General features: G+C 43.2%; 2 protein-coding genes across 19 annotated transcripts; both read right to left on the reverse strand.

Annotated features, from left to right (window-relative positions):
- Nucleotides 1-1,580: 1,580 nt before the first annotated feature.
- CCDC62 (coiled-coil domain containing 62) lies at nucleotides 1,581-16,544 on the reverse strand. 17 transcript variants are annotated; one of them, XR_010615527.1, is made up of 14 exons: nucleotides 16,104-16,415; nucleotides 15,673-15,865; nucleotides 14,941-15,107; nucleotides 14,091-14,192; nucleotides 13,613-13,784; nucleotides 13,426-13,527; nucleotides 12,198-12,286; nucleotides 11,132-11,232; nucleotides 10,103-10,849; nucleotides 6,234-6,411; nucleotides 5,383-5,514; nucleotides 3,691-3,795; nucleotides 2,965-3,375; nucleotides 1,581-1,748 (listed from the first exon to the last, which is right to left on the reverse strand). XR_010615527.1 is itself a non-coding variant. In XM_065692469.1 (14 exons), the coding sequence occupies exons 2-13, from the start codon at nucleotides 16,137-16,139 to the stop codon at nucleotides 3,709-3,711; spliced, it is 2,106 nt and encodes a 701-aa protein (XP_065548541.1). In that variant the 5' UTR covers nucleotides 16,140-16,263; nucleotides 16,486-16,544; the 3' UTR covers nucleotides 1,581-3,375; nucleotides 3,691-3,708. The 17 variants fall into 17 exon arrangements, 13 of the variants coding, with proteins under 13 accessions (XP_065548541.1, XP_065548543.1, XP_065548545.1 ...); XR_010615525.1 differs by having other exon boundaries at nucleotides 1,581-1,751; XR_010615526.1 differs by having other exon boundaries at nucleotides 2,960-3,375.
- Nucleotides 16,545-17,494: 950 nt separating this feature from the next.
- DENR (density regulated re-initiation and release factor) lies at nucleotides 17,495-24,862 on the reverse strand. Of its 2 annotated transcripts, XM_065692975.1 has the most exons (8): nucleotides 24,728-24,862; nucleotides 23,536-23,650; nucleotides 22,709-22,728; nucleotides 22,340-22,424; nucleotides 21,662-21,745; nucleotides 19,518-19,634; nucleotides 18,534-18,673; nucleotides 17,495-17,774 (listed from the first exon to the last, which is right to left on the reverse strand). In XM_065692975.1, the coding sequence occupies exons 2-8, from the start codon at nucleotides 23,639-23,641 to the stop codon at nucleotides 17,730-17,732; spliced, it is 597 nt and encodes a 198-aa protein (XP_065549047.1). In that variant the 5' UTR covers nucleotides 23,642-23,650; nucleotides 24,728-24,862; the 3' UTR covers nucleotides 17,495-17,729. The 2 variants fall into 2 exon arrangements, with proteins under 2 accessions (XP_065549047.1, XP_065549048.1); XM_065692976.1 differs by lacking the exon at nucleotides 24,728-24,862 and having other exon boundaries at nucleotides 22,340-22,464; nucleotides 23,536-23,649.
- Between the last annotated feature and the right edge of the window lie 5 nt (nucleotides 24,863-24,867).

Below are 24,867 nucleotides of genomic sequence, written 5' to 3' on the forward strand. Positions count from 1 at the left end.
CACCCGCTCCGCCGCCTCGTAGCGCGGAGGCCCCCTCCCTCATCCCGCTCCAGACACGCCCGGGAGGGTCGGAGCCCCGGCGGTACCCGCCCGTCAGCGCTCCCCCGTTGGAAAAGCCACGCAGCAGCGAGGGCACCGACCCCGCGGCAGGGCTGGAGCCCAGCGGCAGCTTTGCTGTCTTTAGTAATCCAGTATGAAAACACAATAGCAAAGGCACTGCCGGGAGTATCTGCAAGGCTTCCAGAAACACGGCAGCAGAGTTTGAGGCGGCCTGAGTCGTGGAGCACACAATTGGTTCGTACCTGAATCAATTATCCCCCAGTATTCCCCATTGCACAAACCGAGGGCAGCCCCAACACATAACCCTGCGGCTCCAATGATCCTCGTTACATCACTTCAGCTTGGTTTTCTATAGGACTTTACAGCTGCCGTTTGAAACGCACAGGTTGTTCACTGCATTCACTCACTGATGCTCGACACATTTAAACCAGCTCCTGCTGGGAAGTTGCACCAGTGTCTCCAGGAGCTGGCATATGGTACAGCTGTGGGACAGCTTTGGGATCAGCACCATGGCATTGCCAGCATCAGCTTTTCAAGGGGGATTTTTGTCATACCCACAGCAGAGGATTTGAGGATGGAGCCTGGAAAGCTTCTCTGAGGAAAAGGAATCAAATGCACTTTAAGTGCATGTGGAAGTTCAAAGAAAAGCTGAGACTCCCTTTGTGGGTAATGCCCGCAGGTGGCGAGGGACAGGGAGGATGCGGCTGTGATCAGAATTAGTTGACCAATTTTGAGGCCATGAGCACGCTACCTGGCATTTGGGTCATTAAAAAGAGAGCAGAAAATTACAGGAAAGAGTTAACAAGGGGAAACCACGGTGGATTTTGCTGCAATTAACTCCTGGCATTAGAAAGAGCCAGAAACTCCCACCCCTTTGCTGCCCCCACGCAGGCACAGAGCTGCAGACCCAGCTCATGTCTTCAGGAGCTGGGGTTGTACATCCCAAAGAACCACCATAAATGAAGTATTAAATGTGTCAGCATGTTAAATAGGCAAGAAAGCTACAACAAAGGTGTCACCTCTATTGGCTTATTTGATCTTTAGGTTAAAAAACAAGCTCATATCGTGGTGATGGAATACATCTTGCCCAATAACCAAGGATTAAAAACCAGTTTAAGGCTAAAACCCTGGTCCTACCACACTGGACACACCTCATCTTGTCACAAGCTTCTGGTAGAACAAGCAGTGCCCAATGGAAGCGCTGCTGTGCCTGTCTCATGGCTGACAACTGTCCTGTTTCAACCACGCAGGAGCAGTTCCTGGCTACAGCACTAATTGGGAACTTCCTATAAACATTATTCATCTCCCTCTACATGGCCACAAGTCCAGAGCTAAAACAATCAGCTATAAAAAAAAGGAACATTTGGCTGTGTCATACGCTATAAATATTTCTGAGCCACCATAAAAAAAAAGAGTAAGAAAAATAGTTCCTGTGTTGTAACAATTACGCACTTGAGATTCTTCAAACCCAAGCCAGTGTTTAACCTGAGCTCTCAGCTATAAAAATAGTTTTGTTGAGCTTGGCGTTAGTCTATGTTTTATTTCAAGATAAAACATATCCCCACATCTCTTTGTGAGGCTTTCACTCCAAAGAAGCATGGAAAAATAATGAGGTAACTTTCCATCGTAGCTCATGGGTTGGTGATCTTCAGGTCTCCAAGTTAATTCTGTATTGGAAAGGTCTTCATCTGCTGCAGAAAATGGAAGGTTTTTGTTAAGTTGCAGGAACATTTCCTTTAAAATAGAAGTGTTCATGTATCTGTCAATTTACTATAGAAAATTTCATGCTGTAAGCAACCTAAAACCAGTGCACACATATAAAGAGGAGGAAAGGTAACCAAAGCATTTCATGACAGCGGTCTTGGGACACTGCTGCAGTGTTGGGAAATAAAAACCTTTCCCATTTGTTTTGCAGAGGGATCAATCTTTGTGCCCTCAGTCAACCACTGCGTCACCACCCCTGAGCAGTGACGACCTTGTCCAAGACCGAATGTCCCCTTTCACTCACTGCTTTGTTGTTCAACTCTCCCCAAAACACTCTCTCCCTAAAGGAAAACAACCCACTGATGGAAATGGCCAAATCACCGCCAGCGAGTCAGGAAATGAACCCAATGTCAGTGCACCTGCACTCAGATGACTGCAAAGCAATTAAAAACCACCCCCAAGCCCAGTGCACATCAATTCCATCACTTTCCTATGGCCAAATATTTAGTTATTTCTGGACCTGCTATCAACTCTAAAAGCTGCTTTGGACCAACCCAATCACAGTGATCCAGTGCCTTTTAATAAAAGGAGAAAACCAGAATTACGCAGCAGCCAGTGACCTGCAGAGTCACTACTTCTTGTCGTGGCTCCACAGTGAATTGTGGGTCTGTTTGTTGCACCAAACCTCTCTCACTTGAGGCAAATGAACTCATTTCTGTAGGCTCAGCGTCTGCTCCCCCTCTGCTGCATCAGCTGTTTGCGGGATTTGCTCCTGAAACTTTCCAACAGCAGTAGTTTCAGGATGCAAGTCACAGTGCTGGCCTGGATCCATAAAACCTCCATCTTCTTTTACCTGAGGGCTCTTTTCAGGAAAGGAAGAGCTCTCCACATAGGAACATTGTGCAGAGTAAGGTACAGCATTCCAGCTACTCAGCATCCATTTCCCACAAGAGCCCCATTAGCGTGCACTAAGCAGACCCAACTCATTTTGGAAGAAGACTCAGTGTCTCCAGACTTAATGCAGCAACAGCAGAACATCAGGGTGCTACAAGCCAGCACACAGAGGGTTTGGTTCCATAGGAGAGAGACAGCTCAGGGACTGCACTTTGCGTGTACCAAGAGAGAACTGAGCACCAGCTCTCCATGAGATTAAAGGTGATCAGTGTAAGAAATCCAGTGCCACAGAGCTGCATACTCAGCTTGTTGTGCAGTAACTCCCCTTGGCTTGGGTTGTGTCAGCACTGGAAGACTTCTTTTTTGGTCATTTTCTCCCCATTGTTGCTAGTTCTTATTCATTTTCACGTGGTGTTCAGTATTTTATCCATATCTGGTTACTCATTTGTCCTCAGAACCAGACAACACGGTGCCTACTGCAAGGATCCAATTCACATCAGTAAAACAAATAATCAGAGAGTGAGAAATTTCCTGATTCAAGAAGAAAAAACAATCAGCTATGGTCAAGGCTGCTTTTTGTATGCAGCTCTATTCAATACATTCTGCTTCTGGAGCTCTGAGCCCAGGAACAACATGCTAAAACAGCCCTTGGCCGTGGCACTGAAAAACACTTCCCAGTTTCTCCTTCAACAATGTTCACATCCTTGATCCTGTTATCTGTAACACACAGAAGGATTTTTAACTACAATAAGAAGTGTATAGGTACTTGGGAATTGTGCTGCAAGATCTGACTGCCCAGAGGATGAGGAAAGTGATTGAGAAAGGTTTATTTGACTCAAGGGATTACTTGTTGCTTTAGTATCTGTTTGCTGTTAACTCACAGGAGTTTTATTTGAAATGCATTTAGAGCAGTCCACTGATCTAAATCTTGTGCCAGGCTCATCTCAGAAGTCCATAACTTATATTAATATTGCAGGTGCATTTACAAAGAGGAACAGAAAACTCCAATTAAGAAGATCAAGATGAAAATACCTTCATACTCACAGAACATCATAGAGAAAAGAATGGGAGCTTAGCATCTCTTTCTTCTGCAGCAGATAGCTGGGTTCTGTGAAGACCTTCTGCAAGTTCTGTTGTCTACATTGTAAAGCAAAAACACTACATGGAAACCAAAGAACTGAGATAACACAAATTACAGACCTGCCAGGTTCAAACTGGGGAGCAGCAAGGATACACTTTTTAATTCCCTCTTCTCCCTCCTCCAAGCAGGGTAAAGAATCCAACACGTACAAATTCTTACTGATTAAATCCTAAGGGTTATATATGATACATGTTTTAAAGCACAGTTTAAAACAGCCTCAGGTTAACCTGGCTTTAAGCACAGGTTATGTGGCCTGCACAGAGGAATTAAAAACACGCTTGACAAGTCTTTCCCCAGAACCACTCTGAAAGTAGATCAAAGTTCTACAGATGTGGTGCAGAAGCTGCCCCCAGCAGTAAACATGAGCCTGCTTCATCTTCTATCCACTAGAGCAACCACCTCGAATGAGGAGTCAATCAGGCTCAAAAATGCAGTATCAGGTTGTAAAGCAGAGTCACGCTCACTACCAAAGGACAGCCGGTTTAGCTGAGCTGTGATGTGCCAACCAGGAAAGCAGGAGCCAGACAGCTGATGGGGCTGGGAAGGAGCCACAAGCAGCCACTGTTCCGCAGAGAGCTTTTCAGGAATCCCTCCTACACGACAGCCTTTGCAAACGACTACACTGCTGCTGTCTCTCACGCTGAAGGAAACCCTGCAGACGAAGTTCTGAACAAAATATCCTTTCAGCTTATGCAAACGCTGGCACACAACCTTTAGACTCTGTCAGTCAGTCCCAGCACAGCTAAGGTTTTGTGGTTCTGAATGTTATAAAAATCACTTTGTCTGTTACTTACAGCAACATTGTTCTGGTCAAGTTCATCTAAGGATAAAAGGGGTGCAACTTTTTTAGAGAGATGTAATATCTTTCAGGAGAAAGCTGAGGTTTCAGCATACAGCTTCTCATTGAGTCTGCTTAACACCAAAAACCTAATTTCTCCTTGGTGGTATTTATCAGCGCAAGTTTAGTCTTTTTTAGTGACGAGTGGCACAATCTCCTCATCAAACAAGGTAGCAATTCTTAAGGATATGTGTGAAAAGAAACAAGTGACCCCTCCTGCAATTATTCCTATTACTGCCCACATATTCAAGATAAACTCCTGATCAGTGTTCGTGCTCATAAAGTAAATTGCCCTGACAGCTATGTACAGGTTATTTTCTTTGAGTATTGAGTATGTTCTCTGACCCTGCAATGAAGCCCACAAAAACTGTACAGTTATTTAAGCTAGAAGTCTGGTTTAAATTCATACACAAAACTATCCTATATATCACTTATTTCCTGTGCTGTCCTCCTTTCCACAAATATGCCTCACGTAATAAACCAGGTCTGAATGTCCCCCTACAGCTTGCTCCAAAACCACTTCTTCTTTCCATCTGTTTAGACATAGGCAAAAATCAAATCCTGCCATGCCCTTGAGGAGCCATAAAGAATCCTGCATAAAATTCAAGCACTTTATGCTAAAGCATGAATTTTACCTTCAGCAAAGCATGAGGAGGATATTCATAGCATTGTAGTGCAAGGGAAAGGATGTTCCCAATCACTATTAATGACCACCTAAATCTAGTCATGGGAGAGCAATCTATACCGTGTTAATGTTGCTGCTGTTTGGACTGCAGCGAGGGCTCGCCTGGAGAAGAGTGCTAAGCTCCAGATCAGCAACCATCTGTCGAGACTCAGCCAGTGCATGCTGCAGCTTACTTATGGGAGAACTGGTGTCCTGGAGGAGACAGAAAGGGAGCCAAAGTTATGAAACGGTCATTTTCAAATATGTCAAAGGATTATAACCCACCAAGAATCGTCACTTTCATTTTGAAATGTCTCCGTTCAAAATAATACTACATTACACTGCTCCAGTGTAATACTACTACATTACACTTCTCCAGTGTAATACTACTACACTGCACTGCTCCAGACTCTAAGTGGTGTTATTTGTAATAAACACAGAGGTCTTTCCTGGTATCAGCTTTTAACAGATCTTCACATGCATGTACACACAGTGCACACAACAGCAATACTTCAGTGAGAAAGGGGAAAACCAGGCAAGACAAAAACCCAGTATCCAATAACCTGAAATAACTGTATCCAAGCATACTCAGCTATTGTGCTTTAATGGAAATTACAATTAGCCAGCATTCATTATCCTAAAGCCTTGCATTTCAAAAGCTTATAACTATATCTCTAGATACATCTATAATTTATAAATTAGATATATCTATAAAACAGTATCTATAATATTGGTTTGAACTCCTTACACTTACGCTGTCCAAGGCAGAGACAAAAAGGAATAATTTTGATAAAGTATTTTACCACCGTTGCTTTAAGCCTGGTGTCCCATCATTCCAGATCCTAGTTCTGCCACACTGGCAGACAACTGCTTTCCTACCATCACAATTCCCCTTACAATCATGGAAGTATGTTCTGCAATAAAATACTGACTCGGTCCACGGCGGCGTTGCAGCATCTGTTTGTTGGCTCAGTCACTGAAAAGCTATTGATCTCCAGAGTGAAGTCTTCATCACAGAATTTCTCACATCTTTGAGGCCTGTCTCCTTTCTGGGTGGATGTCAAACAGGGAGAATCCAAGTGAAAAGAATTCAGATCCACATTTTCTCCACTGTTAAAAAAATGAAGACATTGCCAGAAACAGTACTGCCAACCTTTCTCACCTTTCAAAGGAAAATCATGGGACAACATAAATAATCATGAGCCCTGAGCCAATAAAACCATGGAGCATGTGAGAATACTCTGCTCCTCAGAGCAGTTTCCGTGGTTAACAGCTTCATTAGATCAGTTTCAACCTCTGAGGACAACAGCCTGACATTCAATCAGTTTCAAGAACAGTTACCATGTGCTTGAGTATCTATTTAACCTTGCAAAGAGCACATAAAAGGCAGTCTCTAACTCCTCCAAATACTCTGGTACTCCTTCTTCTCCCTTTTTTTTCAATCAACCATTAGGCTAATTAGTATCTATAGATGTTCTCTGAAAGGAAATTTCTGTCTTTTAAAGTCACCATCTCACTTCAGAGATCACAGGGGAGATTCCCCAAAGAGGCTTTATTTAAATACAGCAGCAAACAGTAAAGTGCTGTTTGAGCAAACTGTGATTAAACCCAAGACTCAGTTGCCTGACTGCCATTCCAGTGTGGAGCTGGAAGCAGTCTATTGCCATACATCTTCCCTTAGCTTCTGAGTGCATTTAGGAATATCTGAAAAGCAGTTTAAATGACTGTGAAAGCAACAAATCATACCCTGCATCTATTACTGTAAGAACACTGGCTTGCAACCATCCCAAGCTTGTCCTAATACAAAAGGTCTTTAGCACTTAATATGCATACTGAATGACTGAAACTTCTCTTTTACACCTCTCCCACAATAAAAAAGCAACAAAGGTGTAAGAGAAGAGTTTCAATTACACTCTACCCTAGAGAAAAACACTTCTCAATTTCAATTCCTTAAATCACAGCGTTACCAAATCCCTCACTCAGCTCCAGCACCAAATAATCACAATATAAGACCAGAAATAATAAAAGCTGCAGTACATGTGAAATGATCTTGATCATCTACCACAGCAGTACAGGAACCCAGCAGCACCCTAACTAAGCCCTCTGTTCCCAGTGCTGTGTTTTCACATACAAAGACCTGCCCTGGTTTCTGTCAGCAGTTTCAAGCTTTGCAGTGTTCACTTTCAACTGCTCACTTCCGCTTCATACAAAAGTAAATCAAATAGTGAGCATCTCCCCAAAAGACAACATTTCTGCATCACACTGAACAAACCAGAAGCACAGCTCTAGCATTGCCTGGATCGGGTAAACACAAAAATATGCATATTTTAAAGCAAATGCTACTTTAAATTTACAACATTTCATTAAATACTCTTTAGATACTTATTTTAGTGGAACAACACATTCCAGACCAGGCAGGACTGTTAAAAAAAGGTTATTTTTAGATGACATTCAATCTAAGAAAAAGCCCTTGTGAGGGATGCCAGCTCACAAGTGTCTGTTGTGTCTCATTTCACTTCTCTTGTAAAACACTGGGGTACAATGAATAGGCTTTCTTTTAAGAGAGAAAAGCTCATGTTGGCGTGCTTCTGACAGGGAAAGGCTCTGAAAAGATGTAAGGGAATAAGCTGTAGCAGCCTAGAAAAGGGGATGTGAGGAGATGCAATGAGCACAGCCAGTTTGAAGAAATCCTCAGGCTGGGAGGGAGGGGGAAAAACAGGTTTGATTTTGAGGCAGGGCAACAGCTCAAGGAAGCAGACTGAATAGGTAACTGCTGACACTCTGTCTTTAAAACCAGAATTGAGATAAAAATCCAAAGGCACCAAACGTTGGTCCAACATAAAGGAAGTCACTAAGAGCACAGAAACGACTCCTGCGCTCCCGTATTTCACAATCACTCTTGCAGTTAGTTAAGGTATTTGACTGTGTTAATAGCCTTCTTGTTGGCTGCTCCTGAATTCAAGAACTCATGTCAAAAATATTTGCTGGGCTGACAGGGAGGTGCCAGCACCCTCCCCGACACACAAAATACATCATCAGCACTACCAAGCCAGCAATGGAAAACTGGAGGATCCAGACTGAAGTCCCAGAAGGAATGTGGTGTTTGCTCTCTGCCATTAATGCCTTAACAGAAGCCCACACTGAACACTGCACTACTACTGCCTTCCTCCCATCTGCGGGGTGAGAATTTATTCAGTGACAAATCAGAGGCTGGAAAACTGACAGTTTAGGATTTGCACTGAGTCAATGTCTCCAATTAGCAGAGCCTCAGGACCAAATGTGGGCATCAAGAAAACCTGACAGCTTAGAGCAAATCCCAAACAGGCAGAGCTGCCCTGCCTTACTGAAGGGTATCTGCTCTATCTGCATTGCCTGGGTTGAATTTGTTCCTTTTCCCCTAAAACTCCCTCAAGATCAAGACAAAGAGTGAAAACAGTTTTCCTGATTCAATCAGAAGAGGTTTGGAGGGATGGCAGTGTGTGTCATTTGTGCTGCTGAGGGAGCAGGTAAGAAAGGGCAGGGTAGACATATGGGGAATGGAGTCTTATTAATGATTTATGGCCAGTGGAAACTAGAGGGAATCCACACACAGCATGAAGCTCAGCTAAGCTGTGTGGGAATGTGCCAGGACAGCATTCTTTTTCAATGGCTGCCCATCCACCTTGTTTCTGAGCAGGTCAGTGCCACTGCAGTAACAATTTCTGTAATAGTTTTGTTTCAAAAGCAACACAGAATGAAAGCATCTGTATATCAGATAGCTCCATCCCATAGCATTAATTTGTTCGGACGTTGGGCAGACTTGCTGGCTGGAATTCTCAGCAGGTTTAAACAGCTGTTCATATACTGTACTTGCCAACTGCCAGTTGAGAAGCTGCTACTCCTCTGTCTAAAAGGCAGCTATGAAACCTCTGTTGAACTTCAGAAATCCTTCTAAATCAGAGCTGTAAGTCAGTCAAGTCTTTGGGAGGAAACAGAGGAACTAGCACAACAAATCCACAGAAAGCCCCAGCTCTGAATGCCCTTGCTTGTGTAGGCACAAAACCACTTCTATAAATGTAAAGCAGCTTTTGTATTTCAGATACCTTCCAATACCACCAAGATACCTGAGTATTTTTCTGGCACTTTTCAGCATTAGAAACCTTGTTCTGCTTATCCCCAACCACATGTCCTTTTTCCTCCCCCAACATAAACACAGGGACAGAGTCCCACGAACAAGGACTCACTAGAGAGCAGACAGATTGCTGTCCTTTAAATCTTGCCATCTCATTTTCCTGGCCTGAGTGAGGAAAGCAGCCTGTGCGGAAGAGCCATGTCCTACATTCTTGCCCAGCCACTGTGTGACTTCTCAACAGAAATAACACAGTCACTAAAGCATCACACATAATCTAGGTTTGTTTCTTGCCTTACAGGAACATCACTGTAGAGTGCAGCTCTATTTTACCCACCAGATTTACAAGCAACATCTGGGATTTCAAAGAAATCCTGAGATGTTTTAAATCTGCATTTGTCTCAATTAGTTCATTTGGCAAGTCCTGGGGTATGGCAGCTTCTCCTACCCACACAGCTCCTGGGGATAAGAGCTGAGAAAAAATAAATGCATAAAAATAGAACCACGATACCTTAAGAGCTATTTTAACTTACTTTGAATTTACTACTTTTCAAGTTGGGAGCCTAATTTTAGAACAGCACTTACTTTAACCATCACTTGAGATAACAGAAACTATTGAGAGCTTGTACACCCAAGTTTCTACATAGCTCTAGATTATACCTCTCTATTTCTTAAATTTAACAAGCACATAACCTTTTTGAGCAGGCACATTTCATCTCTTGTGCAGTCCTGAGACAGCTGCAATCTTTTCCATGCCATACATTTCCATCTCCTTTTATGGGTTTGAAAATCTTCAACCATTCTGGATCCGATACTGGCTTCCACCAAGCATCTTTTTTGATGAAGAACTTACTACTACAGAAACCAGATTCAGACCTGTGCACTGCAGCAGGAGTCTCTTTGCTTTTTTGGTCCAACAGAATTCCAGTTCTCTCTTCCCAGGTTTCATTTTCATTAGCAGTTTGGGCAGATGTGACGGTGCTCTGGATAAAAGTACTTTGCAAATCTACACAAGAACTGACATTAAGCCAACGCTCATGTTCAGGTGAAGATGACTCAAAGGTTTGTTGGTCTCTGATTTCCACCTCATTCTCAGAGATTTCCCTGTTTCTCAATGGCCTTGTGTTGTTTGCCTCACAAAATACTTGTCTGCCTGGCTCATCAGAGCTTGATGCAACATCCTGCTTTTCTTCTTCCGTAAGGTCAGCCAAGACTTTCACAACTTTTGGACACTGGTTTAAGTATGCTGAGGTAGTTTCCTCCATGTCTGATGCATTCTGTAACAGTCCATTTTCTGCTTCACACATCTCAGAAGTGGGTTTCACCCTACTTTTGGGAACTTGTGCAGTTCCACACTCCTCGCATATCTCGTGGGTTCCCTCAGTCCTAACTGTGTCTGTCTTGCTGTTACTTTCAGAGGCAGAGAATGCCATACCTATGCTACAATGGCATGACAAAGAAACAGTCAGATATACTGCATTTAAAGAGCATACGTAACTGTAGTCAAGGTTAAGCTAGACATTAACCAGAGGCTGTGGCCATGGCTCTGCGGTGTTCATATACCAACTACAGACAGCTGTATCCTGCCAGAACCTGACAGAAGTCTGTGTTTGAGTCTAGCAAAGCCGTGTTGACACAGCACACATCTCTTTCAGGGTGTTAACTGTGGCTGAACAGTGAAGTCTCTCTTTGTGAATAAACTACATTAAAAAACTACTTTACCTCCTTTCATGTGCTGCCTTTTCATGCTTTTGCCTTAATTCCTGAGAGCTCTCCAAATTGACATGAAGAAACTGCAAGTCACGCTGCTGTTTTACATAGATCTGTTTAAAGATAGTAATGTGCATTAGCGGAAGTCTGGAGTGCTGGAATATTGCCATCAGGTACTAACACATTCCCTGTCTTCCAAAAACATCCTGAAAACACTCTAACAAACCCATACCTGTAGTCAAACTATTGTCAAAGCCTTCCAAATCTAAGGGCCCATCTCTACATGCATTTAGGAAAATAAAGTTTCGCAGCAATAAACAATATTTCTATTAGAAGACTGCAGTGTGCTTTTAAGATGGAACCGCACAATCATAACTTCAGGACCATTTGATATGTGAGATTTAATACATGTTGTTATGTTGTTCAAAGTTATGCCGAACTACAGGACACGAATGATGATCATGGTATTTGGCATTCACTACAGGGAAGTTTTTGTAAAGCTGATGTAGATGATAACATACCCATCAATTATTTGCAATAAAAAAAGAATTGAACATGCCTTTAGAACCTCAGATGGGTGCAGGTGAAAACACTGGCCTTAAGTCTCTGCTGAAACACAGCTCTTTCAGTACCTCATGCTCCTTTACACTGCCTGAGTTCACCTTGAGCATGTGCGCCAGGCAGTACACCTCACTCCCGCTGCCCTTCACGTGACTTCTCGAGCCTAGCACTCTCTGTTGAGACACATGCACTGACAACCTTATCTCAACAGGGTGCCCCCACTTTACTGCTACGAGGGTGGTATTTACTCATCGTAGAACTGACTAAATACAATTATACAAAAACAGCTAAAAGAACATAAATAAAAGGATTCGTGCCATGGATGGGGGTTTTAATTTTAACCAAAAAGGGAAAATAATGTTCCATAGCAATCCCAGCAAGGCAGAAACAGCAAATTTGATTTCTTTTCCTTCATTAATCATAGCCAGACCTAACTTTTTCTCACTGTTCCATGCAGATCCGATGTATTGAAAAATGTCTTCACAGTCTCAGAGCAGAAACACAATTAGGGCTGTACCTTTCGCAAACTTGATAGCTCTGTGTCAGTCCGCGCCTGTTTAGACTTTGCAAACTGCAGAAGTTGATCCTGTCTCTTTGCTTTCTCAACTGTTTCAAAACACAGATACTTTTCTCATTACTTAAAGTGAATAGACACAAGGCAAATACATTTGTTAATGCATGTCTGAAGCAGTAGAAACAGGTACCTAACCAAAACAAAAGCATTTTCGTAAGATCAGTGGGATCTGTTTCCCCTCCAGACAAAGAGCACAAAGGCTGTAAGACAACCAAACAGATTAAGTCTTTTCCTCAGACTTTCCACAGCACCTAGTTTTATTTTACCAGCAGCAATATTCTGATTCATTGACTGATTTTACTTTTCCATGTTCCCGTTCTTTCATGGAAAAGCAATTCAGTAATTAATTCTAATTCATGCCTTGTACAGAAAAGTGCTGAGAAATACTTCCCGTTACTATTGTTTCTAAAATAATGAGACATGGGATCAATATTTGGCAAAGGTAACGGCAGATAAGAAGTCATAGGCAAGTAAATCATATCCAGCAGAGGACATCCTTGGTCATCTATCTTTCAGGGTATATATTTCTTGTCTGTAATGACACTGCAGCAACCACCAGCCTGCCTTTCTTATTCACTGCAGCACAGAGGAGTTCCTCTCTACCCAAAACCAAAGCGAAGATTATCACCAGACAGCAGGCTGCACTTTACCAAGTCCTGCGTATTAAAGCAGTCGAAATCAAACCCAGCACTTGAAGAAAAGCAAGAGAAAAAGAGAACTGGTAAACATACTGCTTCCATACAAAAACCAGAGGGAGTGGGTGGGCTGGTAATTTCATAGGGCCTAAGCTTTAGGCTTTGTATGAGGCTTCTATTCAGTAGGTCACTATTTTCTATGCAGCCTACGTCAGACGGGAGAATGCCACCCCCACTTATTGTATTAATACCACAGGAGACATGAAAATCTCAACGATTTCAAGACAGAATCCTCTGAGCCATTTATTCCCCTGTGTGTAATCACACTGGTGAACTTTGTGCTTTTATAACCTGTCCCTGCAGAAGCCCTAGACATTGCTTTCACGAAGCAATGGCACACAAAGCCATACGTATTTGTTAAACTGCAAGAAAGGTAGATAAGAAGCTGCCTCCTTCACAGATAGTGGTGAACTGTTGTCTAGAAGTCTCTGAGCTATTAAAAGCTAAGGCATGAAAAGCCAACTGCCCTCACTTACCAGCAAGTGCGAGCTCGTTCCTCAAGCAGCCGTTTTCCTGTTTGAGGTGAATAATTTCCTCCTGCTGCTTATGATTTTCTTTCACCTTTTCAGAGAGGTCATCTTTAAAACAAAATGCAGTATTCCCCAGAATGAAAAGGAATCATGCTGGTCTACACTAAATGAGGTGCCCAGTATGAATATCTACCTTTCAGCTTATTTGTTCCAAGTACTAGTTCTTTTAGTCTCAGTTTGAGGTCTTGCTTTTCTTTGTTGAGACTGAATCGCTCCATCCTTGCTGCACGCAATGCGCTTTCCACCTTTTTGAACTTAGATGTAAAGTCAGTGATGTGATCAGTTGTTTCAAGTATAGCCTCGTCCTGAAACACGAAATAGAATGTATTCTTCATTACTGTTTTACATATGGATTTTGACAAACAAGGGTACATCTTACTGCACTAGTTATAGCTACTTCTGAGCTCTAGAGGAAAAAAAACCAAAACCAAAGCCAGGAAACGAGCTTGTTTGTGAAAATAAAGCAGTTTATTCTTTGTTGACCAAGTTTTCCTTGTCAAACAAGCCTATGAATTTAACAGCAGTGGGCGACTAAGCCACTGTGGTACAGTCATCAGTAACTGCACTGCAGTTAGAACACATTCAGTACCTGATGAGATGACAGATGTTACCTTCAGCTTAAGCATAGTAAGTAGCTCCTGTTCTCTTGCTTGTAGCTGGCCTGTTTTAGCAGACAGTTCCAAAACTGAGCAGTGAAGACTTTGATTTTTCTCCTAGTAAACAGAAATAAGAGTGGCAGCTACTGCTTCAGTGATTCAGTTACTATTTGTCCAGTCAATGTGGTCACAACTTTATTTAAACATCATGAATGTGGGATTCTGGGTAAGCTGTGAGGATGTGGAGAAAAGAGAACTCGAGAAAACAGTTGTTCCCCAGTTTATTATAACAAAACCCTTGATATGGTCTTAATATCCTGCATGCCTTAGGTCAAGTCAGTAAGGCAGATGAAAATGCAGGACAATACTTTATTGCACACAGGGGAAAAATAATCCCAATAAACACATCACTGCCGAATCACTTAATAAACCCCAGAACCCTTGAATACCCATTATTTTCACATCCTAAACCATTTCAGAATGCTGTTGTAGTTCATCACAGTAATCAAGGCTGTAAGTGAAGCCTTCTAAAACTTCCTAACCACGTACCAAGACTGTTCTGGGGCTAGCACTGCCTTTTGCAGTTACAGTTACAGACATTCTTGGAAGCAAGTTGGTTCTGAACAGTGCTCCCCCAAACTAAGCAGACAAACAGCAAACTCTAAGTCATAGCTTAGGAAAGCTCCTCTCCTATATTTCCCCCAACAAATCAGAGCTATACCTTAATCTAACATTATTGTACTAATAGACAAATGCAACTCAGGAGCCTTACTATGAACTATTTACTCACTAGCGAAACTCACAAATGCCACTGGCATTCTGTACATGCAGAGTCTGCAAAATCAGACCGTTACTTAACTCCTACCTCTACAGCCTGACAGTGAGCAGTTGCATCTGTCACTTTCTGTGACAGCTCTCTGAACTTCTGCTGTGTGCTTTCAAGTGTTGTCTTACTGTCACTCTGCTGAGATTCTAAGAACTTTAACCTTCTGGTCAGTGATTTGATAATCTCATTTCTCTTGTTCAGCTCATCTGAAAGACACAAGGGATCTGTGAGAAAACAGCTCAGACAATGTCATCAGAAATAATTTAATCCAGTGTTTTAAAATCACATGATTTGGAAATGGATCCTCTGAAGCAGGATTCCCTGCCTACCCAGGTTGGATGGTGAACTCTGTGCTGACCTCTGTACTATGGCTGTCAAACAAGACTGTTCAGAGCTGTCAGGTGATTAGCTGGGTGGCTGGAAGTTGATGTCAGAGGTGTGCAGCAGCACCTCAGGGCACAGGGCTCTGCAGTGCAACAGCATGTTTGCAAATTGTTCTCTTCCCCCACATTTATTTCATTAGATTATCTTTCTTAAGAATCCACAGAATCAATTCTACAGACTCAAATGAGAATTAGGATTATGAGACCTCCTTCAAGATCAGATCACTTTAGTACCATCATGGAAATCTTGTTTTCAGAAATAAAAAAAACCACATTTAAGGCCGAAGGGTAGGAAATAGCTCCTTGTATGATGCAGAATAGTTATTGCAGGGTCTAACCACCTGACCATGCTTAAAAGGGTCTCATTCCTTATACACACAACACTTACTGCTTAGCAAGTTGCACCGCTCTGCTAAAGTCAGTATTTTCTGCCGATCATCTTCCCAGGCTAGAAGCTGTCTCTGATGCACTGCAACCATGTCATCGAGTTCCTTATCACGGTCTTTCAGTTCTGCAATTAAAAGCTGCAGCTCTTGCCTCTGTTTCTCAATGGTGCTGTTCTCAAGGCTTGGGTTACTTTTCTATAAAGGATAACACACAGAACACATTTTGACATGAAGGGGAAGGAAAAAAATGTCTGGTTATAAACTCGAGGTTTTAATTTAAGCTATTTTTATATTATAAACAGAGACTGTTTCAGTGAGTTCCTCATGCTTGTGGTACCACCTGCGGTCCTTAACTGAAACTGTCAGCGGTACAATGCGTAATGTCACACTAAAAACAGAGCACTCTGGTTTTACCGGCACTTGCCTTGTTTACCTGGGGCGAAGCAGAACATGGCAGTGATGGATTCATAGGGGACCGCGGGCCTGAGCGCTAGCACGCATTAGTGGACACTGGTAACTACTGATGACTGCAACGCTCGGCATGGAGGCCGCCTCCGGTCTAAGGACATGGTCACCCGCCGAGGCTGCCGCTGCTGCAGGAACAACAGACACAAGCCGTTGAGAACCGACCGAGGCGGCCCCGCGGCTTCTGACAGGGGCCTAGGCCCGTGGAAGGGCCCTGGGGCGTCCCCAGCTTGGGCCAACGGACCCCGCTCCGCCGGGGCAGGCCGCGGACCCCTCCCGGTCCCCACCGCCTCCGGCCCGGCTCCCGTCGTCGGCCCCGCCCGTTCCTCCGCGCCCCCCGCCAAACCCACCGGCGCCCTCGCCCTGACGTCACGGCGGCGTCCCGCCCCCGCCAGCCGTTGAGTGGCAGCCTCGGGCAGCGGTTAGGCAGAAGCCCCGCCCACCGAAGTGGTGAAGCTGCGGGTTCGAGTCCCGCTTGGGGCTGGAGCGGCTCGGTAACAGCGTTAACAGGAGAGCAGCGAGAACTGCTGGATTCACAGGTAACAGCTACAGAGATACACTGTCTGTTTGGACACCCCATTCTCAACTCAACCAATCGGCTTACAAACAAGAATCACGGCAAGGAACTTTACCAGTAGCGTACGACACATCACCCTCCCGGGATTCAACTCATCTAGTTTTGACTGTAACAGAAGCATGTCTATTCCAGGCCTCTGCCGCCAGGGAGCATTTAACATTGTTAAATAGAGCAGTGAAAGAGAAAGCTCCAAATCCATGCCCAAGGCCATTCGTGGGAGTAAGGAGAGTGGAGCTGTACAGCTGGAGAGCAGAGAGGTACAACCAGCACCCCATCTCACCTCCTCCGTGAGCAAGGCTTTGGGAAACCAACAGTAGTCACTGCAAAGGTGTGGTAATTGCTACTGCTCTGGAACTAGCTGTATGCTAAACATATAAGGTCACTAAAATTCCCTCAACCTTGAAGACCAGTGGGGTTAGGAAATAGTCTGGAATTATGATAACAGGTTGAATGTTCCAGATGTATTTGCATTTTTCTCAGCGTTTTCACTTAACAGAATACTTCAGTTGGCAGAGACCTACAATGATCTGTCCAAGTGCCTGACCACTTCAGGAGTCCCTTTCCTTTAAGTGCTTACACACATTTAGAACATTTGTCCCATTCCAATTTCTAAGATTTTATGAAGGTAAATCAGAAGTATGAGTCTGTACGTTACCACAGGCCTTATTCACTGGAGTTCAGCAGCAAGGGCAGCAGATGAAAACAACCTTCTAATGACTTAGCTTACTACTTTCCTGTAAGATTGCTAGAGGAAAGCAGCTGTAAAGAAAACAGAAACCGCATTCCGTGAGGAACAGTAATTTTATTTAGATCTACTTCATGCGTAAGCATGATAAAATCCCAATTGAACTTTGGCAAGTATCACAACAAAAATAACCAAGCAGCCTATACAGAAACAGTGAAAATGCCAAGGATATGGGTTCTCCACAGCTTCACTGCAGAGCAGAGGGATTTAGAAGCCTCACTTTGGCTACATCATTTATAACCATATAATTAAATAAAGGTAGTCTTCCACTATCACTTCTTGACTTCTCCAAGATCTTCAATGCTATCATCATCCACCTAAGGAAAAAAAAAGCCAAAACACAGCATATTAAGCCTATTTTCTTCTTAGATGTCTCACTCAACATTCACCACTGTACATGTAATGAAGTGTGGGAGAAGCATACAGCACCATCCAAGATTCCCTGATGTAAATTCTACATGAGTGACATGCTTACAGGACATAGCCGAGCCTCTGGAGCTCTGAATAAGGAGAGGCCTAGAGAGTTATTTCAGAAAGAACTCCTCCACTCAGGAAATACCACAACAAGGGAGGGTCAAAGCACATACTTGTGATTGCAGGAGCACAACCAAACGTCTCAACCATCAACATTTTAGTCCAACCCCAAATTAACCTCTGCTGCTGAAGCACAAGTGTGTGGGGGTTTGGTTGGTTAATTCTGGACTATTTTAAGAGACTTTTAAGAACAGGGTGGCACTGTAAGAATACTCAGGCACTGACCATTAAGGAACAGTCACAAAGAAGCCACAGATATCTGACAGCTGGACTTACTCTGACATGCCTTTCTCACTGTCCTATCTACAGTAACAGCACTACATGCATAGGGTTCTGCTGTTCCTTGGACAAAGGAAACAACATTTGACTTCAAGTTCAATCACTCCTTAACCTAACAATTCACAGGTGGGAAGGCAACGACCACTCTTTGAATTATGCACACCAATCTGTGCTGCCAAAGAATAAACCCGTTTCCAAAATCATTGGAAAGGCACAGGCTATTGTGGAAAACTGGAGTTCTGACAGAAGAAAGGGTTTGTTACCTCAGGCCACTTCTCCTGGATTACATCAATAATGTCATCTGTAAAATCGCCCTGGATGATGATCTCGTCTTCTCCTGTTACTGAGGCACCGCAGGAAAATTTCTGAGCAAAAAACCTTTGTGCTTCCTTAAGATCAATTTCTGTTGAGGGGAAAATGGGCAGTTTCAGTACAGACATTGCCATAAAGGTATTTTTCTCAAGTTTAAAACCAAAACCTTGTTTTAGCTGTTGAAAAACCAGTGGCAATTTACAGCTAAAGCTTTCCTACAGTTTACACTGAAAGCTAAAGTCTGTTGTTGACATACAAACAACTGACTCCACAAATCTAGTAAACTATTCAAGGTAAAAATCACTGAATGTCCTCTGCACATTCTGTTGAGGCAGGTCGAGGCTGTGTGCACTCACCAGAAAAGCAGAGAGAACTGTTTAAAAACCACCTCCAGTTCTGAATAACCTCATCATTACTGAACAAGTTTTTCCCCAGAAGTGCTTCAGTATGTTCTTTTCAGAAACACACCCCAGTGATTTCTGAGACTGGCTTCCAAGCACAAAGATTCATTCCCAGTTCACATCAAGCTAGTGTGTGTTACTGATCCCTCAAGAAAATGGATTGCTACTCTCATGCAGGAAATATGCAATGTGTGTTGTTAATACAACCAGGGTTAAAACCTACCTTTTTAAACAGAATTTGTGATCAATGTGTGAAGTAAAATGCTGTTATAACCACCAAGTGGCTGTCGTGTTAAACATCAAAATGTGCTAAAAACGCCATAAGCCTATTTGTTTGAAAACACCATGGAAATATGGACGTTAATAATTTATGCCTAAGAAAAGTCACTGTACTTTTAGAACTGTTAAAAGTACCCTGGGCCTCAGATGGAAGTGGATCACTCAAATGTAATACAACCAGAAAAAATACCATGACGATGTTAAAGGCAAGCACATCTAAACCCAAGAAATACCACGCTGCAAAAGTCAACTCACCAAACGTTGCAAGGCCACATACTCTTGTGACATATTTTTTCTTTGCTCTAGGAATTTTAGCTATCGTAACTTTCTGTGGTACAGTCTTCTTTTTCTGTTTTATCTGACCTCTTCCACCTTTAAAACAGAGTATAAGGTTACACGACATCATACTTCATTAAAGAGCATGTAAGATGAGATGTCACCCCTACAAAGACACTGTTATCTCACATCTGTATTGGTAAAGAAAAATACATTTTGCACATTGTCTCACATTAAGGTTTTTTAATTATTACCTAAGAAAGGTCCCATATAACAATAAATGCATGTGAAATGTGTGTTCAAGTACAGCTTGCACAGCAGAACCCCACTGCAACTATTGAAAGAGGGGGCTTCCCTGCACTTTCCTATCTTCGCATTTGGTCTAGATTTAACCCCTCTTTCAGGAATTGTTCTTGGGTTGTAATCCAAGGAAGAAATTGTTACTTCAATGTTTTTCATTAGTTTAACATCCATAGGGTTTGTGTCCAAGGCAAAGCAACTTACTCATGTCCACCTACATGAGGATGTGTCTGCTAAGGCCACTGGGTTAAACAGCAGATACCCGTGCAGGAACTCAGCATGAGCCATGTACCTATATGTGAGCTACCATAAAACACCCTGCCCCTGAAACAGAAGCCAGCTACAGTAGTTGACTGCCAAAATTCCACATGATTTAGTAGCTTTCCTTACTGTCTGTGTCTAGGCCAACCTGAGGGAACACTTCACATTACCAGGTGCTTATTAGTCTGAATAAAGCATGCAAAAGATCTATTCCACTCATTAAGATTCTTAAATCAGATTAAGATCTCTTAACTGTGTATACATTCATCAAGTTACTCCAGGGTAACCAGAGTTTCATGTCCTTGAGCCTTCTCAGCATGAAAACATAAAGAATTTATGACAAGCAAACTAACCCCTTGTGACCAGTTCTTTTTCTAACATACAGCACTTTCAACTCCACATCACTATAAATTGATATCAGATAATTTAAGACAGTAAATTTCTGTCTTAAAATGTCTTCAGTAAATTTCTGCAGTGTCTTACTTAAGTTTTTGCTTGTTTCTCCTCACCCTCTCTCTTACAGTCAATTTTATACCACCATAGTTAGCACCAAAGCATAAAGTTTCATTAAACTTTTCATTCTAGGAGAAAAATCCCTAAATACTTTAAACACTATTCGTTTAGAACCAAAAGCCAGACAGAAGTCTAACCATACCACCTCAGACACTAAATTAATGGGAAATAAAAGGTCCTGAAGTCTCCGGGAAAACCGTCTAAGCTACAGAACGTAAATCACTGTTGTTACCCCCACACAGCTTACTGACAAAATAAACATAACTGGTTACCAAGCCACCAAAATAAAACATCTGCAGTGAGATGTGGCTTAAATCTGAACTTTACTGGGCTATTAACCGTAATTTATGAAGCACTACAGACACAACTGGCACTCCACAGATAAATGCATAGTAACAACCTCGGCATTTGGATTTGGAAAGTATGTTAATTAATTAAACAGAAAGAACTCCGATGATAAAAGATAAATGTGTTTAGGTTATTTCATATATATCTTCCAAACTTGGTTTTTGAAGATGTTTTTCATTAGTATTGCTGGGAAGAGACACAGCTGTTAACAAAGCCAGGGGTGGTAGTATTAAAAGCAAAAAAGCAAATCCTGTTACTTGAACACATTGGAGGGGTGGAAGTTAAAAAGGCAAAAGCAGTGTCATGAGGCACAAACAGAGGAAAGCAATCTTTGTTCTACTCTGCCAGCAACCTATAAACTGTTGTTAAACGGGGCAGAAACAAGTATTCTGGGAAGCATGCCAGCTGATTTTAGGTTGAGAAGAATTGCTCCCCAAGTAAGTGCAACAGAACAATAAGACACATGATGCAAGTCATCTTTCACTTGCTATTACTCCTATCCACTTCTTCCATCAGCATCTATCACTGCAATAACTTTGTTATCACTAGAAGAAAAATACTTGGTCTCTTCTGTGTAAAGTCAAAGCACAGCTAACAACCAAAACACAGGGAATCTGTGCCAGAGTCCACACCAGGGGGTGAGAAAGGGATGCCCCAAACTGCTTATGAATCAGTACCGCAATCAACTATTTAGACCTTGCCTCTCTTTTGCTTCTTCTTCTCTTCTTCTTCCCCTGCAGTTCCTTGGCCTTCTCCAACTCCAGCTTCCTGCTTAGGGGAATTTTCTGAAATACATAAGAAAGGAGCAGGGAAAAGAAAGAGAACAAAGGCAGGGGTCAGACCACCACAGCCTTACAGAACAGGTACAGTGATATTTTGTGCAGCAGCCCCTTGACTGCTGTGTGTTACATCCTTATTACTTAGGCAAATCAGACTTCAGAAAAGCCTTAGCTCAAAGGTACAGTTCCAGCTTCAATACAGTCTCTTCATTTCAACAGCAATACAGAAATTATTTATAGTGTTAATACTGAAATTCCAAATGCAAATCTGCAAGTTCCCTGTTATTAATGACCTTTCCTCCACCCATCCACAGAGACTGGACAGACATAAAACTCTGATGGGAAACAAGTGCATGGATGACTGGTTACAGGAGGAACCTTAAGAAAGTTCAAACATTACTACTGAAATTGCACACTGTTTACTCAGTGTTTTCTCACGTTATCAAGCAGATTTTCACAGCATCCAAAAACACGGTAGGCTCTTAAGGAAATGATTAACTTTCATACTTGATACAGTGGAAAATAAAAAGATGAGAATTGCCCAGAGATTTCTTGATACATCTAAGGGTACAGATCAGTCAGAAAACAGAAGATTCTTACCTACTGTGAGTTTTGCAAACTCATCTGGAAAATTCTTTTCTAACCATTGTCTGCATTTAGTCACATCGGGCATGTATTCGCAGTACTGGAGAAGAAAGGTCACATGAATCTTGTTACCAGGATAACTACAAAATACAGCACAAATACAGCACAATACACTGGCTATTCAGCTCAGCCATTTCTCCTTAAGATGACTGAATACAAACACTTTACTAGCACACAGGAAACCTCACATCATCCTGAAGATGACACGAGTTAAGCACAGAACTGCCACACTTAAGAAAAAGCAGAAAAGATCAGAAAGAATCCTCATTCTCAGAAATCATAAGACACAAAGAAGAAACTCAGATAACAAAAACATTAACTCACCTCTGTTGGCAATGAACAGACTGGAGAAAGAAGGGAGAAAAATAATAGATTACAAAAATAACTTCTCCATTTAGTGTTAAATTCAAAAAGGCATTTTAAAGTTAGGGGTGGCTTCTTATAACTTCTGGTTATAACCACACATTGACTCAATAGTACTTTATAGGAGGTGCCTACAGCTTTGGGAAAGGCTACAGAAAGAAACACCAGATCTACCTGGCAAAAAATATTCCCAATAAATTACCATTCGATTTGGTTGGCTTTCCTTTCACCATGAGCTGTCACTGTCCAGAAGAGGGGCTTGGCCCCAGCACAAACCCAAACCAACCCTCCCGACTTTCACACAGCACGGGGATTCTTTCCTAACACTGCACTCAAGCTCAAAGGAACATAACATCCTTATCTAAAAATCATACTTTCATCCACATAACTACAAATGTCATGAGTAAAGGATAATTCTAAACACAGCGCAGCAATTACTTTCATGAACTCTTAACTTTATTTCTTACTGTCATACTAATGCTTAAAGGTGTTTTCTGTGCTAAAGGCTTTACTGGCTTTCTGCAGGAAGAGATCTCTGTTCAACAGGTCACAATCTGAGCATAACTCACACTTCTTTTACGCATAGAAAGCTGTTTGTACCCTCCATCTCTCAGGGGAAGACCCCACAACTGCTGAAAGACAATCAGAAAGCTCAAGCTGACCATGGTCTGGCTTCTCAATAAAAGCTGACCAAAAGAGGATCTCTGATGCTCTCATTGTTTCTGCTATGCTGCCCACACAAACAGCACATTGTCAGAATCACGGACAACCGATCCTTGAGCACTTGCCTCCGCAGTAGAGAACCCGAAGGGGGTAGTCGCCATCTGACCTGGCACCACTCCTTATGTCTCCTCTGCAGTCAGGGACCACAGGCTCAGCCACATCCGTGGCCATGTCACACGCCTGGAGGTCACAAAACAAATAAAGCAGGACCTAAGTTCTGGGTTAAGAGTTATTCACATCTTTCCCAGCTTAAGAAGAACCCCAGAGACTGATGGATCCCAGAGAAAACAGGTACAACCCTAAGAGGAGGAGAAATCAGGGAGAAGAGTCAAGACATAATCAAAAAATACATGGGAAAAGGCTGCAAAAGATATCAAGCAGCATGGAATTTTAGTACATAAGGGGGGAAAAAACCCCAAAGTGCCACAAACCAGTGTGAAATTAAGAAAGATCTGCAAGAACACCACATGGAATTACAGAACACACTGAGTTAAGATGTGAAGCATCACGTTAAATCAGTGCTATATGAACAGCAGGGACACTGGGGGTGGGGGGAAGGTATTTCCAGTACAGTGGCAAAGAATAGGGATCATTTAAATCCATACCTGAAGAGTTACACTCTAATCCTAGGACAGGTTTGGGCAAAGAAAAACCCCAACACCACAAAACACGCAAACGAAACTCAACCAACTGGTATATTTAATAGTGGTTTGCATGCACACTTGTACAGGCAAGGGGTTTAGAAGACGGGGGCCAACAGGAGAGGGGTTTGCAATGTACAACTGCCCCAGGATGACTGGGAGCAAGCAGGATGCATGTGTGGAAGCCTCCGAGCCAAGCTGCTGCACAAGCTGTGTCTGGGTTTTGTAGAGAGCTAGGGGGAAATGCCAGAGGCGATGTGGGATAGGGAGGCGACAGGGAAAGGCAGCAGACGGTGGCAATGAGGGGAAGGATGCTGGGAGGACCCATGGAGATCCCAAATGAGGGACGAAGGGGATAAAAGCGAGGGGAGGTCGGGGAGAAGGGGAAGGGTGCTGGTGTGCCAGACAAATGGGATCACAGCCATGGCGAGGCGGGGGCAGCGCTGAGGTACCAGAGACGAAAGGGATCACAGGGAGGGCGGGCAGAGCCGCAGCACCGGAGAACAGGGAGGGTGCCGGAGCGGAGGCAAGGATGCTGGCAGCCGGGGGGGAAAGGCCGCTCGGCACCGGGACGAAGGGGAGGGGGAGCCCGGGACGGCGGCGGGCGCGGCGTTACCCGGGAGGCCCCTCAGGCCGCGGCGGCGGCGGCTCCTCCGCGTCCTCCTCCGGTGGGTCCCGCACCCCGCGCCGCACGTGCGCCCAGCACAGCGCCGCCGCCGTCTCGCGAGAGCGGCGGGGCGTGGCTTGAGCCCGCCG

This window comes from Lathamus discolor, chromosome 12 (assembly GCF_037157495.1).
Source record: "Lathamus discolor isolate bLatDis1 chromosome 12, bLatDis1.hap1, whole genome shotgun sequence".
In the NCBI taxonomy this organism is placed as follows: Eukaryota; Metazoa; Chordata; class Aves; order Psittaciformes; family Psittacidae; genus Lathamus; species Lathamus discolor.

What these genes read in the sequence shown, in the direction of transcription:
- DENR (XM_065692975.1), bottom strand. Translation starts at nt 23,641, where the DNA reads ATGGCCACGGATGTGGCTGAGCCTGTGGTCCCTGACTGCAGAGGAGAC. An exon ending in ATGTGGCCTTGCAACGTTTG is followed by an intron (nt 18,674 to 19,517) that starts GTGAGTTGACTT and finishes TCCCCTCAACAG; the next exon opens with AAATTGATCTTAAGGAAGCA. An exon ending in TCCAGGAGAAGTGGCCTGAG is followed by an intron (nt 17,775 to 18,533) that starts GTAACAAACCCT and finishes TTTTTTCCTTAG; the next exon opens with GTGGATGATGATAGCATTGA.
- CCDC62 (XM_065692469.1), bottom strand. Translation starts at nt 16,139, where the DNA reads ATGAATCCATCACTGCCATGTTCTGCTTCGCCCCAG. An exon ending in CATGTTCTGCTTCGCCCCAG is followed by an intron (nt 15,866 to 16,103) that starts GTAAACAAGGCA and finishes TATCCTTTATAG; the next exon opens with AAAAGTAACCCAAGCCTTGA. An exon ending in ACAGCAGCAACATTAACACG is followed by an intron (nt 3,796 to 5,382) that starts GTATAGATTGCT and finishes TTTACAATGTAG; the next exon opens with ACAACAGAACTTGCAGAAGG.